General features: G+C 36.1%; 1 protein-coding gene across 7 annotated transcripts in view; it reads left to right on the top strand.

The window, feature by feature from the left end:
* Positions 1-17881, top strand: part of LOC121315974 (estrogen-related receptor gamma) — a 137811-nt gene extending 119930 nt beyond the window's left edge. For all 7 annotated transcript variants that reach the window (XM_041250625.1, XM_041250627.1, XM_041250628.1 and 4 more), the window contains 2 exons: positions 13364-13633; positions 16950-17881. In XM_041250625.1, the coding sequence (XP_041106559.1) occupies positions 13364-13633; positions 16950-17194 (515 nt within the window). In that variant the 3' untranslated portion in view covers positions 17195-17881. The remainder of the gene's footprint in view (positions 1-13363; positions 13634-16949) is intronic.
* Positions 17882-18412: the final 531 nt, after the last annotated feature.

Below are 18412 nucleotides of genomic sequence, written 5' to 3'. Positions count from 1 at the left end.
CTCATTCTTTATATATATATATATATATATATATATATATATATATATATATATATATATATATATATATATATATATATATATATACCATACTTTGTATTCTCCGTTTCTCTCCTCATATTGAGCCAGGTAAAGGCTCCATTAATCCGAGGATGCTCTTTCACCCCACCTTCTCTACCCAGCTCAGGTAAGCGTCACACCTGCTTAACCTACATTTAAAAAGAGGGTTTAATTACCTGGAGGGCTGTTTACCAGAGTCAGTCAGCACGAAAAGAGAGAGAGAGACAGAGACAGCCACTGGGTGATAATAGTAAGATTTGCTAGGATCTGACAAGCAGAGTCAGTGGGGGGCGGCAGGCAGGGGGGAAGTGAGAGGCGGGAAAAATAAATCACAGAATCGGAGTAGAAAATTTGCTTGACTTTTTTGGAGTTGGATGATTTCCTCATCACTCAAGCCTCTGCTTTCAGGAGAGCATCAATCTATAGCTATGGCTAAAATTGTTGCATTACCCTGTAGAATTAACTAATTGTGCTTCATAAAGTCAAAATGCTTTACAGCCTTGTAGTTGTCCGTATACCTAACAGAAAAGTGACAACAATTGAAAAGTGACATTTCAAGTTCTAACAATCTAACAAGAAATACTGTACTACTATTATGGCTTCTGGTAGACTTCTGTGGTATAATTTTGTAGTTTCTTCGATTACATTGTAACAGACAGCCTTTTATAACACAAACTGAAACTAACCGATTTAAAAAGCAGCTATCTAAAGACCGATTGACAGAAAATAAAATATCTTACGAGACCAAAAGTTCGTGGGAGAGTGTTTTATCTGCAGAAACTTTTCATGGCAAAGATAGATCAACATATAAACAAAGACATGAACTTCAAAGAAAAACAAAAGAGAACCAGTCCATATAAATGCATGCAGCTACATAATTCCTTATTCAAAAAACAGTCAGTTATTCTTTGCATGGAAAAATAAACTTGCAAAAGATGTCTTTCAAGAAAAAAATTATCTAGCAAAACAAACGCACATAGTAATCCAGCAATGTCCAGCATAAAAGAACATATTTAAACGTCAATCTCACCACAAACCATGTGTTTGATAGGTTGCGTGTTGACATACAGTCCAGACAAAAAAGAAAAGTTACATTATCTCTAAATATGCTTGTTAATTTAAAAGCAAAAAAGAATCTGCAACAGGCTTTTCTTTGCCTAACCCTTTGCTTAACCTTGACTTCCTGCAAACGATACATACTATCTACCATTCCAGACCACCCCCATTGTAGAGCTTTCCAACAGAAAGAAAAAAACAACATATGAAAAATCCCACCTCAAGCCCGACCAACTAAGCTAAATGGGAGATAACCTAAAGTAATAAAAAAGGCAGCAACAAACAATTTATTTTTTTATTTTTTTAAATTATGTCTCAGTCCTACAATTCTAGGTGATGCAAAACTTTTGCCATAGCTGTACAATTCCCACAGAGGGCTGTGGTCATTTCTTACTTCCATAAATGTATCCCTGTCTCATGTAGAAAAAACTTGAAATCCGCAAGCCATTGTTGTTGGTGTTGTTATTGATGGTGTTTTGTTGTGTTCATATACTAGTGGTAGAGTCAGTTTTAAACAAAAAATATACACACTCATGCCAGACATTATTTATAAATACCTATATAACTGACACAAAGCTGTGGTAAAAACTAACTTTTAGACAACTGTATTCTCCCTTATGTAAATACCTGCTATACTGACATGATCTTTTGAGGTAGTCACCCACATTGACAGATTTTGACAACCTTTGAATCCAGCTTCAATTATGTTTTCTGACAGGACAGCAGAGGAGCTCATGCCCTCTCTCAGAAAGTCACAAAGACATCTTACTTCCATGGTGGAGCATGTTTTGATAGGGAAGGAATAGGTTAAAACCCACTTTGCACAGAGTCTGTTTCCATGCAGCTGGCACAAAGTTGAGTGTGGCATGTACCTTACGCTTTGTGTCATCTGCATCAGTTTCAAGCAACATCTTCTTGCAGCTGGTTTCACATGCATGAAACATTCCCATATTTCCTACGACAGGGGATAGTTGGTTTTATCCTTGTACAGAAGCACTAAAAATAATCTAATCATGAAACAAACATCTTACAATGTTAAAGTTATGGATTTATTTACCGTAATACATTATTTTGAGGATTATGTTTTAGTCAGTTTAGAAATTATTTGAGGTTTTGTTATGTTAGTCCACATTTCAGTATTGAATTTCAAATGTATTTCTCTTATTTACTTTTTATTGGACCAACTACACATGTCCTTTCATCAAGTGAGAATTGATTGGGAAGAAACAAAGTCAGTTTAGAACAAATACACTTTATTCTATATGGTGTTAAGTACTTGTCAGATTGGTGCTGACTCTATATATAGAAATATTTTTTTTTTCTATGAAGTTGAAAGGGTTAACAAAGATCAGTTATCAGTTCTTAGTACTTTTCTGAATACTCCTCTGTACATTATACATATTTACTTCAGTATTCCATAGTAGAAGCATAGAAAAACGTAGTAAGCATTAAAGCAGGGTAAAGCACAGATAAGTGTCATATATATGTGTGTGTGTGTGTGTGTGTGTGTGTGTGTGTGTGTGTGTGTGCAATTATTTACACATTTAAAATGATAATCACTTTTCATCATTTTTTGTTTTTTGTTCTTCTTTAGGCAAGTTCAAGTTTGTTTAACGTTTTTGTAGACACATTTCAAAGTACAAATACTTCAACTACAGTGCTGTTACATTATTTTGCACTTAAGATCAATGAAGTATATTAAGAAACATCAACTAATATTTGCAGTTATTGTGCATGTCTGTTTTATTGTTTCTCATTGTCAAAGCCTGACATAAAAATGTGAAAAGATACATTTATTTTTTAAGACGTGAAATCCTTCTGTTATATTGTGCTTCTGTAATTTTACCTGTCAGTACACCAGTAACTTTTCATTTTGATACTTATTTACTGTCGAGTGGGACAGTACTGTCTTTGTTTTTGGTATGTATTTACTGTAAAGAGTGGGACAGTACTCTTTCTGGTTTTGCTACTTATTTACTGTACAGAGTAGGACAGTACTCTTTTTGTTTTTGCCCTGCTAACAGTGATGTGCCGTTAACAATATGTCACCTGAAAGGGCATCCTTGTTTTGTAATGTTAAAAAGCTCCAGAGACTGAATTTTTGTCCGTATCTCTGCAAAAAACTCCTGTTTATTTGTACAGCGCAAAAGGCTGCACAGTGACTCTGTGGTGCCTCCCAGCTTTGTCAGGGCCATCAGCCTTGTTGACTGGGGTGTGTTTGCCAGTTGAAAAAACAAGGCATTATTGCTCATTTTTTCCCTCTTATTAGTTTGATTACATTTGCAAATCAAATCAATCCATCAGACATGATAGGGCCGCATCCGCAATTTGAAGGCCTAGTAATCTCCATCTAATAAGATGCAAATGTGTCACATCGGTAAGTAACCAATAAATCATCGGTGTCTTTGGCAATCATTAAATATCAGAATGAACAGTCAATTTTTAGTATTTTCAATTTGCGATATGCTGCTGGAATATAAAGATAGATGGATGTAATTACACAAACCAAACACTATTTCAGCTCATTCCAGACACTAAATTTAGTGGAAGGTATAACTGGCCTGTCATCACACTACATTATTACTGGCGGTTCATGCAAAGTTCACAGACAAGCATGAAATGGCCATCACCTCCCCAGCCCCCAAAATAACAGTTCAAATGGGCCATCCTTTCCATCAGCGAGCAAGCAGGCGCGGAAATGGGATTGGATTTGAGCTGCCGGAGTATTATAACTCTTCACGCAGCAGTAGACGTAGGCCATGCATCAGGTTAAACAGGATCCCTGACTAAGGGGAAATAGGAGTCTGCTGGATTGGCTTTACCCTGAAAATTGCCTAATGGTGTTGTAAATTATTTACTGATGGGGCTTAGTTTACTGAGGGAGGACCTTCGTATTCATAATCTGTTGGTTTCTAATTTTATACGCCTTGTTTCACAGTTCCTCAAACGTAGTTATAGTGCTTGTGCTGATTGGGTAATTTCAGGGTTCTTATGCTAGTTCTTCTTCCTGTTTCATAGCACAGCTTTGCAGACGACACCTGTGTTATTATAGTGCTCCTGCAAGTAATGCTTCCAAAACAAACTGAGATCCAGGTGCGACCTTTGTGCCACTTTACAATCCTCAGTCTCAGCAAATCAGTCATATCATGTTCAGTATAATGTTTAAAAGAAATTCTTACAAAACATCTGTACTGTATGTGTATTTTACTTTTGTTTCCCCCCTAAAATTGTTCGTGAGCAGTGAAGGCATTCAGTCCACTTGTACAAATGCTCTATTTTTTTTTAGTCTGTAATGATCTATGAAAACTATAAAACTATTTGTAATATACTGGAAAGGCATTCAACTATAGAACATTACCTTTTATTATAAAGTTTCTGGTTTCCATGCCTACCTATTGCTAAATACTAAATATACTCTAAAATAATTCTAAAGGACATGTATAATGTGGCAATCCTAAGTATTTACCATTGCTTTGGCCTACCATTTGTAACAAAAACATAACAGTTCTTAAGCATGTTTCCCAGCCTGTCTTAGTTATGTTTACAAGTATACAGACATAAAATGGAACAGATACATCTTTAGCAGTTAGTCTCATAAATCCAGTTGAGTTTGATAACCAAGAGAATAAATATATAGTGAGAATCCACTGGGAAGTCCATTACTTCTAATTATTAAGAGCTGGAAGCATGCTTATTCCCTGCTTACACTCTGCTTATTCCCTTGCTTACACTCTGCTTATTCCCCAGTCTCTTTTTGTGGGCTTTAACAAAAAGAATTTCCATACCTGGACACATTTGTACCTGTCATACTCCTAAGGCACACAAGAAAGAAAAAAATAACTTGCTGATTTTGCTTTAAGAAAAAAAAAAAAAAAAAAAAAACACTAGACTTTGAAAACAACCCAGTTTAGAAAAAGGTATAAAAAAGAAAGGTAAGCAACAGAGTGGAGAATATTCTGCATATTTGTATAATTCTAAATTAAATATAACGTGACACCTAGGGGATAATCTCACTGTTTGAAACTGGTGGTGTTAGTGTTAGAGACAAAGCTGGTGCATTCAGACACAGTTATGATAAATGTGAAGAAGGAAATGTTTCACTTCACCGATAATATTTTCATTGCTCAATGACTGTAATTGAGATGTTAGCACCCTTTCTCTTTAGACTGAGATAACCCTACTAATTATCTATAAACTATAACATTCTCACTAGAGATGCTAGAAAGCTGTTGGCTGCAGGATGATTTTTTATCTTGTCGGATAGTTCTTGTTTTAATATTTCACGGGGAAAGTCTGTTTTTGGTAACATAAGCATGGAATTAGCTTTACGTTTCCAGGATTTATATTTAAAATATTTAAACACTGCTTTCTGCAGTGTACATGAGAACATACAGATCCTCTTACTACCAATCAAACTGCTGTTTCAGCCTGGCATAGTAAGTAGAGATGCACACCGCAAGAGACTGTACATGTGGGTTTTTCTTTCTTGTTGTGATTAAGATGTGGACGTTTATATCAGGTGATAAAAAGTGTTATGAAAGTAGTCGGTAAGTTTTGTATTTAAATGCCCACTTATATATATTCATTCATTTTCATGTAATACTTGAGTTAGACGTCTGATAGCTCTACAAAGCAGCCTGAAAAGAAGACAGGTGATGTCCCTGTTGGTATTTTTTTTTTTACTTTGTTTTTTTTTTTGTTAACGCTACAATAAGTCAGTGTGTTCTCTGAGTGGTAATGATGGGTTTTATCATTGCGTGTAGAGGTATGCATCGTGCGTTACAACTAATTGTATTGCATTCTCTTAGAAGGCCACAATGGGCCCTTTCTTAGAGGGCACTGTGTAGGTGTTTCATTAAAAAGCAGATCAGTGATGCAGACACGGATGCCCCATTGCACAACACCTGCCTTCTCTTTTTGTCTGCTTATTCTGTCCCCCCTATCAACCCCCTGCATTGTGATGGCGCTTGTTCCAGGATTTATAGGTTATCTTTATCTATTTCTTCATCTGGAGGTCACTATTATAACTGCTTGTCCTGGTTATTATTTGGGCCTGATACGCCTCTCTAGTTCATCAAAGGAAACCAAGTGGCTCAAAAGCCATTGGGTCCAGCTGATGATGAAATACGAGCTATCAGCCCTGGTAATAGCTGTAAAATATCATAATTACACAGCCTTTATTACACTGCATAATGATCCTGAAGTAGTATGGAACAATTAATTAAGATTTTCAGCCATTGCTTTTTCAGATATTAAAAGGTGCTCATTGCTGTGAAATGGGGAAATGGCTTGTCTTAAAAGCATTAAAACATGTTTAAGGGGCCTTCTCTTTCAATTTAAACTATGACATGCTAATGTCAGGAATGTTGTTGAGAGCATTATAGGTTTTTGCCTATATTTTTTACACAGTAAAACCTAAACATGCATGCCAAATAGAGTTTATTGAGTCTCAATACGCAGTTCAGTTTATTGTTTGAAATTTTACTTAAAAACATGGACGATAATTCTCTACTCCTATTTACAGCCACTTATGCAAACAAGAATATTGATTTATATAAATAAATAACATTTTGCTTTTGGACAAACAACAACAACAACAACAAAACAATTTTAAAAAGGTAAATAGGTAGTTATCATCTTTTCTTTCTTTCACATCCGGTTGCTCTGAGTAGTAATGTTCTAAAGCACATGTGGCTGCCCTGGACTGGGAATACACTGATGCTAGAAAAAATTGTGACTGTGTCTGAAGCATAATGGCAAAAAAAATGCTAGCTTTCCATCATTCATATTGCCTGTGGTTTTACAGAATTGGTCACATTCCTTATGTGTCACCGTGAATAAATCTGTTTCTGATATTTCATTCAATATGTCCTCACAGAGCAGACATCAAACTGAAATACCAAATGGGACAATCTGTTTCTTTAAAGGCTTAGTTTAAAAAAATATATGTTTTTTATGTTATTGAAAACTAGATATTGGTGTGGGGTGGGTGGGGGGTTAAACTATGCTAACATTTATATATTTCCCTTTGTAATATGCCAATATAGCTACAGTGTGCAGGAAATTTTATGCAACAAACTGACATTACCTGTCATACAATTATCTGTTGCAGTAGTACCACTTCTGTAACAGCTTTTCAATACCCACGATTTTGAAAAAAAGAAATCTAATCTGTAACAAACTCTAACATCAACCCTTATATTGTTTTAAATACATGGGGTTTTCAGACACATGAAGGAGTCTTCTGGCAAGAATCAGGTGAATATTTTAGGTGACATGAAATACATACCTACATAAGTCCAACCTGGCTGTGTTTTGAATGATTATTACATGGCTTCTACACCCTTCCCCTAGGAATTGATTGCAACTTTTAAACTTTCAGAGGAAAATCTTTTAGGATTTGTCCAGGTTGGACATCAAAAAGAGTACAGTTATTGCTGACAAGCTCTTGTGTATTGTATACACAGCACTAATCCCCTTAATAGGAATTGCAAGACGTTTTGTGAAACCGCTTCTTGCAAATACAAGCAGAAAAATAAAGCAGGATGTCACTACCTCCTGAAATGTTTATCATTCCAAAATGCAAAATGTAACAGGAGCTGCAATGTCATTCCTACCACCTCTCACTGCTGTGGCAACGGTGAAAACGACAAAGCAAAGGGGTAATTAAAATCTAAATATTGATATTTTATTATTTGAAATGGCTTTCCAGTGTGCCGTTTAATATCACTCCATCTGTGCGACTCTGTTTGGCGGTCACTTTAGTGCAGCCCAGGGACTGGAAGCAATGGTTCAGTCCCCCGTTATGTCAAAACGCTTGTTGCCACTTAATTTTGATATCTAATTAAGTGGAAAAATACAGTCCATACAGTAATCCATGGAATCTTAACCAGCTGCTTGGGTATATTTAGAATTAATCTCCACTACGAATCAGTCCTAATGTATGCAATTAAGAGTCTGCCGATTTGCTAATTAGGTGTATTAGAATCAAGCAGTTCTTTTAGACTTAGTGATCAGTTGACTGTGCAGCATACCTTTCCATTGGTCTAATGTAAAGATCTATAATAAAATGAATATAAAACATAAAAAGAATAAACCACCATATCCAGTTACAGCATAGAGAAATCAGTATTTTATTATGATGTTTAGCCCAGTACCTTTACAGTACACCCTCAGTTGTCCATTGTTTGTTTGTTTTTTTTGTTTTTTTGTGTGAATAATCTTCCTATATCCCAGTTTCCAACAAAATATGGTAGGTATGTGCACAATGGCCTACATTACAATGCTGGAAAGACACTTCTACCATACTATGAGTTAGGCAATAAGCTCACAGTGGAAAATCAGGGCCACAATCTAATTGTTTGAGTAAGGCTGAAGGATTACTTTGGTAAGGAAGGCATGTCAGTTTTCATTTGGCCTCCAGATTGTACAACCCAAAACATACAACTAGGCCTATTCCTTCTGTTTCACATATTTTTTAGTGAGAGAAAAAAGGCACCACGTTATGTGTGTGTGTGTGTGTATATATATATATATATATATATATATATATATATATATATATATATATATATATATATATATATATATATAATAATAATAATATTTAATTTTCAATGGACTGCTCTGTTCCTTAAACATATAATAATTGTAATACAAAAAAAAGCACAAATGATTATAAACACTGAAAACCCTGGGAGGTAGCTAAAAGGGAAAATTTGGAAACATAATAGAAACTGTACTGAACATACAAAAGTACAGTATATGATTTTCTAAGCTGCTTTCTATGCTGTTAACATTTATTTTAATTCATCAACTTTACTCTAAAGTATAATAAATTAGAAAATAGACACATTAAATAAAGCACACTTAAGGTGCTTAGAATTTAAGTCAAATAAGTACATTAATGTAAATATATATACACACTAACTTATATTAGTAAACAGTCTTTCTTAAGTACTGTTTCCTTTAAGAAGACAAGAAAACACTGTATGCAGTATTGCATTGCATTGTGCCTTTTAAAGTTTCTTCCATTTATTGTGGTACACAAGGTCAGGCCACCTTTTTTTAATACTCCCATGCTTTCTTGTGCAGTATCTGGGCAACTCATGTACAGCATGCCTTTTTTCTTCCTGACAGGCAAATATTTGTTTAGTTGATAACCACTGTCTTAAATGGATTGAGATGGCCACAGTAGTGTTAATGTATCCCCCCTTCAACCCCCTCCACACACACACACACACACACACACACACACACACACCTGCGGCTTAGATTGTTCTGTCCTTGTTTCAGAGAGATGAAAGCAGTACTGTGATAAAAAGCGGAGGTCTGTGCTCGCTGGCACTTGTCATCAGTTCACTGTAGTTTTCCTAATAGATCCTCCTGGGTAAAGGAGGTGAGGGACAGTTGTGAACAAATAACAGCAAAGTTTTCTTTCTTTTTTTATTCCTTTTACATTTTGTTAGAGAAGCGGCATACCCTATCTTTGAAGGATAGCATACAGAGATTGGCGTACAGTAGGTTTCAATACTGAATTCGTTGACATCTCTTCATATTACCTGGCTTGAACATGTTTTTCAATAGATTTTAAATCTGGTTTTCTTGTAAGTAAAAGTTATGTATATGCTGCCCAAGTATATTTAAAGAGAGCACTTTAATGGAATTAGACCACAGAGAAGTACTTACAGCTAAAGAAACGAAATGGCTGATGTGTTATAAAACCTGAGCTATGTAACTATTAAACACTCAATAGTTCTGAATTAAAAAATACTAAAAGAAACTATAATTCACTGACAAAAATCTTTTTGTTTTTAATTTAGTAATCAGCAATTATTTTATTATGTATTTATTTTATATTATTATCACATTAACGCTAACTCGGGAGTGGCGAAGATGAACACATGCTGTCCTCCGAAGCATGTGTCATCAGCCTGGACTCAAATCGCCGACCTCCAGGCTATAGGGTGCATCCTGCACTCCAACCAGTGTGCTTACAAGATGCGCCGCTCAGGAGCCCCCTAACAAACATATTTTTTAACCTAATCAAAACACATTTAGTCTAAATGTTTGTCATTTAATTTTCTTGTTTCTTGTTATACAATCAGAAGTGACTTTTTGAACGGTTTGTTAACCCTTTGTAAATGCTGTCTTGGAAAAGAGACTTAAAAAGCTGTCTGATGACTGCTTTGGAGAGGCTTCTGAAATCTAAATTACCAATTTATAGAGGTCCTACTAGAAGCACAACTAGTCGCATGTGGTTGCCTGCAGGGCTCAGGCCTAAAAGCTTCAACTAACATGATCCCGCCAAAGCAAATCCATAATTAAATTTAATTTATAACACATTACGAGGAGCTTAACGGAATGATGGCATAGGACTGGAAGCGCTTAATATCAAATAGGACTGGCTGGTAGGGGTTAAATTTGCATGGCTGCGCCACAGCGTCTTTCTGTGAACGTTCGGTACAGTAGACACACATTTATCCTTTCTGAAATGAAAGTGTATTTTTAAAGACTAGCCATCAGATATATTTTTGGTGCGTGCCTTTCACACATTTGAATGCTTAGCCTTTTTTGTAAGTTGACTGTAAAGTGCATCAGTTTGCTTTTCAAAAAAAGAAGAAAAAACAGCAGACATTTGCCCATTGCATTTGCGTCAGCTTCCTAGGGACATGGCTGAACACAGCAGAATGGCTGAACCAAGTTTCGCTTATGGCTAAATGTGTTGTGGGGATGAAGAAGGACGATGGGGTGATACCATCTATATGCACAGTTATTTTATTTCTCTTAGTGTTTGCAAGCTGTCTGTGAAGCATGAAGAAAAAAATAATATTATTTTCTAACAAGGTTGTCGAATACTGTCCTTTTTATACTGCTGGTTCAGTACATGTGAAATGTAATTAAGGTTAAAATAGGTCATTTTTTAAAAGGAAATAACGGACAGAAGACTGTAGTGCAACTTTCAAGTTTCCATGCACGTAAATGTCAATAGAGTACCTTCTCCATCATCAGCACTAAATTCACATTGATGCCTCTTTTCTTCTCTGTATTGATCCCTGCATGAGAACGTAGATTTGTATCTGTTAATTAATGCGTCCTGAAACAGCGTTTGTATTAATCAGGCAGATAAGAAAAATTGGATGCCTGCACTCGCATGACAACCGTAAAAGTGCTGCCCCTGATAAAATCATTGATGGACCTCAATAAAAAAAAAGTTCTTCCTTCCACTCAATAAACTAATCATCCCGCTTTTAATTATTCAGCGGAAAGATGTGTGGAGATTGGGGAATGTGTAAATCTAATTATTTACTAACAGCAGTGTCTAGGAGGGGAGAATAGGCCTGTCACAGGAAGGGGCTGCAGGCTATATACACCGTCCATCTGGCGCTGCTGGGAGACTTTCTTTCTTTCCCCTTTCTTTTTTCATCTTCCACTGTCCTCCCATCCATCTGCCTGTGTACCCCTGTCCCTTCTTGCTTTATCTAATTTCCTCGACATTTTATATCTAAATATAATTTCTTAAATCATTTCTTAAGCCTCCAATACTTAAGTGAAAAAAGTAGAATGGTTTACTGTATTAAGATGCTGTGTCATCTCCCATTGCATCCACCTTTCAAAACCAATCAACAGAAGACAAGAAGTGTTGATGGTAATGAGATGTTAACAGAATGTATATTTTTAGCAGTGCCAGCAAGCTGTACAGATCTGCTTACAAGAATGCCTCAGCCTCATATTAAAGACCCCCTTAAGAAAATCTTGACTAATCCCTTTTGATGAATTTATTAAGTACTAGTGGTTGGCCTTGCCAACTGGCACTATATTGCTTTTTACCAGCAGGCCAGAAAAATCACCAACTGCTCAGCACTGTTCTACTGCTCCTAATGAGATCAGAGATGTTAACAGTTTGGGATAATAAATTAGCAGTTGTTATAAACAATAGCCTGAAACATATACATAATGAGCAGCTTGCCATTAGTGATCAAGTCAGAAAGAGATAAAAATGAACAGATTCAGCAGTGAAGCCTTTCTCAGATTGGCTTTTTAACAGATGTTGCTAAATATCTCCTTATTCCCACAATGCTGGAATTATGTGTTACTGTCGTCATATAAAACTAGTTGTCCACGCTTAGAAGTATTATTCGTTAACAAGTGTAGGTAGTGTTCTTAGCAGATTTTCTTCCATCATGCTGCAAAGCTAACTATTGATCACCCCGACATAATTTACTAAAAAAAGGGTTATTACCATTTTTGCAGTTTTACATTATTATTTTTATGTATTTCTTAATTGCTTTTAATAAACTACAAGTCTCAAGTCATGCCATTTCCACCCAAAATATTCACAATACAGGTTTATGATTAGCGATTACTCTTTCAGCTCATGTAATGCCTAAAATTGATTTTAGTAGTGTGCAATAGAAGATAAGGTTTTTCTCAAGAGCAAAAGAATCCCAGCTTCAAATTGTGGAGGAGACTAACGCCCCAAGAAACACTTGAAAAGCAGCTGCAGCATCATGACTGCAGCTTTATTTTAGATAATGTCATCAGCATTTCAATTCAGAAATCATACTGAAGATCCTCAAGCTGTCACCTGAGAATCAGTTAAAACCTCTAAATCGACAGAATGTTAATAGAAGAAAAGTTCTCATCGTAGGTTACAAGTGTGATGAGTTTGGCGGTCTCAATTCAGACGTCAATGAGCAGAGAATAGTTCATAACATCACCCCACAACTTATCAATGTTGTCTCTTTCTGTGAATTATCCTGGAATGAACTGGTAGAGTAGTCTTTCAGGTTAGTGTCGAAAAGCACTGTGGGGTAAAACTAATACAGCTAATTGTGTTTGGCTATAGTCCTTCACCTTAAAGCTTACAGGGGTGTTAAGAGGTGTACACCTTAACATTGGTTAAGAAATTACTTTTTAAAAGTTATATTACTTAAAGAAGTCAGTCCTCAAATAAGTCAATAGTATTTCATTGTACATCAATATTTTGCAGGTCTTTTAAGGTACAAACATTCAAGTACCTGCTTTAAAAATGTTTTCTTACCAGCTGTGACAGCTGCTTGTATTGTCCAGTTTACAAGTAAAAAATAAACAAAGGCAATAACCATGCTCCTGGCTTGTACTGCATAATGTGAGCTCAGCAAGGAGGGAGCAAGTAAGAAAGCCTCTAAGTCTCTCCCTGCCCACTTTGAAATGGTTTCAGTACATCATGATAATTTAATTGTTTTGTCTGTTTTTGTTTTGGCAGGGTTCTCCACTCTGTCCCTTGCTGACCAGATGAGCCTCCTGCAGAGTGCGTGGATGGAGATTCTGATCCTGGGAGTGGTGTACCGGTCGCTGTCCTTTCAGGATGAGCTGGTCTACGCTGAAGACTACATCATGGACGAAGATCAATCCAAGCTGGCAGGCCTGCTTGACCTTAATAACGCCATTCTGCAGCTGGTAAAGAAATACAAGAGCATGAAGCTGGAGAAGGAAGAGTTTGTCACCCTCAAAGCTATAGCGCTTGCTAATTCAGGTTGGGAGATTTGTTTGACTGTTGGCACATTTTCTTCATGCCATCTTATCTGTTTTCTAAGAACTTCTGCTGTGTTGACTTCTCCTAAGAGTGCTTGTCTAAATCTTTAGCTATGTGGCCAAAATTCCCTTCAGTTCTGTGACATGGTCAGTTCATTGTAGTTCAAATTTGATAACAACTCTACTTCCGACATACTGTAAGGATACTATCCAGTATTTTAAAACATATCTTGAAGCAGTCATCTGTTGCTGCTTTTCTTACTCTGCTTTTAGAAAAAAAAACATGCTCTTGAATAGTTTGCCAGCACAGAAGGAGTTAATTGTTCACAGAATGAACTCTACTCCCTTATTTGAATTTCAAGTGCTGAAGCAGCAAAGAACTCAAATGACTTGTGCACCCCCCTCCCCATTTTGCATCTCCCTAATGCTTTATTGTTGTCCCTTTTAGCATTTGCATAAAGTTCACCTTAGATCCCTCTTTAATAAGGTGCATCATTCAGCACCTAGATGTCAGTAACATGCTCTGATGTTGCATATCATTTAGAGTCATGTCGTGGTCCTCCACCTCCTTTTGTTTTGACCCTATCTTTGAACTTTATCTTGGTTGCTGGCCAGTAGTTTTCCCTTTAATTACAAGAAGGAAACTGTCAATAAAATCTGTTAAATCGGACGCAATGAGTGGCTTGAATGGGCGGGTGACTATTTGTTCAAATTCTACAGCGTTCAAGATATTGACAGTTTTTCTGGGGCCATGTGTGATGATCAATCTCAGGCTGGGCTCAGCCACACTGAAAAATGAAAAACCAGATTGCCTTTGCTTGCTTGCGGATGACGGCTCCCTATTTGGCCAACCTGAATGAAATGAGCCCTTCTGCCCAAATTGCACCCCCGAGAGTCGAAGCGCGTGACTCTTTTGAGGAATAATTTTTTAATTGATTTTGTAATTAAGAGTTCATCTCTATATTGATTGACAAATTCCCAGACTGATTGAAGAAAAATGGTTTTGCACTTTTTACATTTGTATTTGTTCCGAGTAACCTGGCCCACATGCTGCTATGATTAGAATGAAGTCAGTCAAATACAAACTAACCCATGTCTTCAATTTCCCAACTAAACAGTGTTTACAACACGAGCACACTGCTCATTTAGTTCGTGTCTCTCTGGCTGTTTTCAAATGGATCTGTTCTTGGAATTGTCTGCATGACTCATTTCGGCTGTTGATTTAATAATTCTATATTTCTGTGTAACTTTAATTCAAGGAGAATTAACACATGATAAAAACATTATAGGGTTGTCATTTAAATGCACCCCAGAAAGCTTTATAGAGCCAAGCAAGTTTGAAATTTTAAAGCAGCAGATGTGCAGTCATTCACTCCAAAAGTTTGCAAAACAATATGTGTGCAATAGTTGCTATCCAGAAAATAGTTAAATTGGCATTTCGACTGGTAATTGTCATCTCTGTTCTCTGTTGTACTAAGTTACTCTTTTTTGTACTGCTTGCTTTATCACTTTAAAAACAACCCTAGGTGTTTGTCACTAGAGCAGCAAATGCAAACAAAAACCCCCACAAAAAACAGATAATAGCATAGCCAAAAGTATTAAGTCTAATGTATTCATCACAACACTTCCAAGTTCCCAGTACAAACTGAGCTATAGATTTCCTCTGCACTCTCATCTGATTTCCCAATTCTTTTTATAGATCCCAAGGGGACTTGTTTCTTACATGTCAAGTCACATACTTTGCATTTCTTTAGGGCCTGTTTTGGCAGTTTTTCTTTGCACTGTAGCTGAACACCACATTGTGCGAGTTCAAAAGGTTTGCCATTGAGGAAGCTTGGCAGTTAGAGGGGAAACTTTATTCAAAACTAAGTGCAGAGCATCAAAGAGAGGGAAGTTCTAGAGCAGTGCAGTGGAGTATACGAAGCATACTATTTCATTTGCTGTATTGTTAAACATTGATGATATAATGACAGGAAGGTGGAAGGCACACAGACACTGCTTAGAACAACAAAAATAACATTTTGAAGGGCAGTGTCATTAATTAATTCCCTCTATACTAATCCTTTGCATTATGACAGTAACCCTTAAGATATGTGTAAAGAACATGCTTGACTTTTGATGTACATATATAGAAACACAATTCTAGATAGTTTGGATGATGGATTGTTGAATGCCGCAAGTGAGTTAAGTTTTAAACCATATTATTTAGCTTTTGGTGTTTTATGAATAATTCTTCTCAGTATCAGGACAGGGCAAATTAAAAAAGAAACATGGCCAAAGCTTTTTCTTAGGTTGATGCCAGTGTAGTTTAAGGAGACTGTCTTCTAGGTTTTCCTTGGAAGTGTTCAGGTCTTAAGAACTTTGAACAAGATAATGTAAATACATATGTTCTGCAGGCCTTGGTATGGAAATTTGTGTGCATTTGCAGTTCAAAAAATGTCCTAGAAGTAATACTTGAGATCTCTAAAGTAATAATTGAGATCTTAAATTTTGGATTCATAAAAATGCAGGAAAATGTAGGTGTTTGAAGTTATATTATTCTTTAAACTATATGTCTTTGAAATGTAAAACCTCTACATGTTTTGTTTGCTAATACAGATGCACTCTAATTATTACGGGCCCTGTCAGAACAGAGTTGTGTTTACAATGTACTGAGGAAGCATGCTAACGTGTGCATTATATGCTAAATATTTGTAGTTGCATGCATTATTTTGCATGCATTTACTGACATGTGAAAACTCCTGGGATTCTGTATCTGTAATTAGCAGATTGTCATCATTAGCTTGTCATCGGAATCAATACAATGTGCTGAATGATTTAAACATGAATGTAATTAGGCAACTATTTTGAAGCTATCGCTTTAATTTTCAGTCAGGGTACTAGTGGCTAAAATTCTTCTATCAGCCAGTGTTACTGTCATTGACACTAGCAGAGGCCTGACTAGTGGCTAGCAGTTTTAACAAGTTCTAATTTACCTGATTCTAGAAAGACACAAATTAAATGATACACGCTTGTACAAGCAGTTGGTGTTTTTTTCTTCTTCTTCCTTGTAAAACAAAGTATGTTTATTTTAAAAGGATTGCTTATATTACGTTCTTGTTGCAATTATCAGTTGACCTTTCTATAGATATTTTGTAAAAAACTGACGTATTGCTCACACTAACACCATGTAATTTTTATTGAAACAGGTCCATAGTTGTCTCCCTAGGAGCAAGGCCTGGTAATTGGCTTGAAAATATAGTGATTGTTTGTTTTATGCCCCTCACCCCCAAATCCTGAAGTTCTGTAAATAATTCTGTTTTGTTTTTGTATTCCAGACTCAATGCACATAGAAGATGTGGAAGCAGTTCAGAAGCTGCAGGATGTCTTGCATGAAGCCCTCCAGGACTATGAGGCCAGTCAGCACGTGGAAGACCCACGCCGGGCTGGCAAGTTTCTGATGACCCTGCCTCTCCTCCGTCAAACCGCCACCAAAGCTGTACAGCATTTCTACAGCATCAAACTGGAGGGCAAGGTCCCCATGCACAAACTCTTTTTGGAAATGCTGGAGGCCAAGGTCTGATTTGAAACATCACAGGCCTTTACCCGCTTTTCGTGCAGAGAGTGGGTTATGGGAAAACAAATTGAAACTTTAAATAAGAGCGTGAGGGATGAAAACTTTGTGTTTGAATTATAAATAATAATAGTAATAATTACAATAAATACTGCACTGATTATTTAGCAGTAAGACTGAAACAACTCTTTTTTTCCTGACTTTCTAAAGCAGTTTTGTGCTGTCAAACTTTTTCATAAAGAGGTCTCTAATTGAAGAGAGAAGGAAGCCAGCCCTGCCAAAGGATGGAAATCCATACAATGGATGCCAGCGAACTTAAGCGTTATGTCCCAAGTAACAAAGGAATCAAACTGAACCAGTTGCACCTTGTAGTACAGTAGAATATGGTGCGTTGACTGAATGCAGTATTAGGTTTCTAGGAGCAGTCTCTAATTAGGTGACCAGAGACATTTGGATCGGCTGTTTCTTGTCATTGCATTTTCCATCTAGATCAGTTACAGCCATTTGATTCCTTAATTGTTTTCTTTCAAGTCTTCCAGATAATTCTTATGTTTTTCGCAACTTATTGTAACTATTTCAGGGAGTAGTTTAAGATTTATTCACTCATGCAATACTAAAACAACAAACAAATACTGACTTTCTTTTTGGTACGGCTTAAGCAATGAGTAACAACAATGAAGGAAAGATGATGGTGGTAATAATAATAATAATGATAATAATAATAATAATAATAATAATAATAATAATAATAATAATAATAATAATAATAATAATAATAATCATAAACTTTTAAGAAAGATTTTTTTTAAATTATATTTTCTTGATAATTAATTGAGTTTTTTTTTGTACCAGCTTTACCACTTTCAGCCATTTTATTAATTGTGTGAATTTGATCTTATTCAAGCAATAGTTACTAAAAGGGAAGGTGCATATTAAGACATATGCAATGCACGTTGTGTGCCAGTCTAGTCAAGAACATAAGTTTTTTAAAAACACATGCTCATGCTTTTCCTTTTATTAGATTACACCTACAGCATATTGACCATATAAGAAAATGAATCAAGGTTGTAGAAGATTATGGATACTTACCAATATTAAAACTAACGAGTTGTCAATCTACTGTCATCTAAAAACAATGTGAATACAAAAATTGTGTATGTATGGCAATAAAGCAATGTCAGGCTGTTAAAAGAAATGACAAGGCTGCTTACCAAAAAGCATAGCACT

Source organism: Polyodon spathula, chromosome 5 (genome assembly GCF_017654505.1).
Source record: "Polyodon spathula isolate WHYD16114869_AA chromosome 5, ASM1765450v1, whole genome shotgun sequence".
NCBI classification, from domain to species: Eukaryota; Metazoa; Chordata; class Actinopteri; order Acipenseriformes; family Polyodontidae; genus Polyodon; species Polyodon spathula.
Note: the sequence above shows the minus strand (reverse complement) of the source record. Positions and strands in the feature narration are given on the sequence as shown.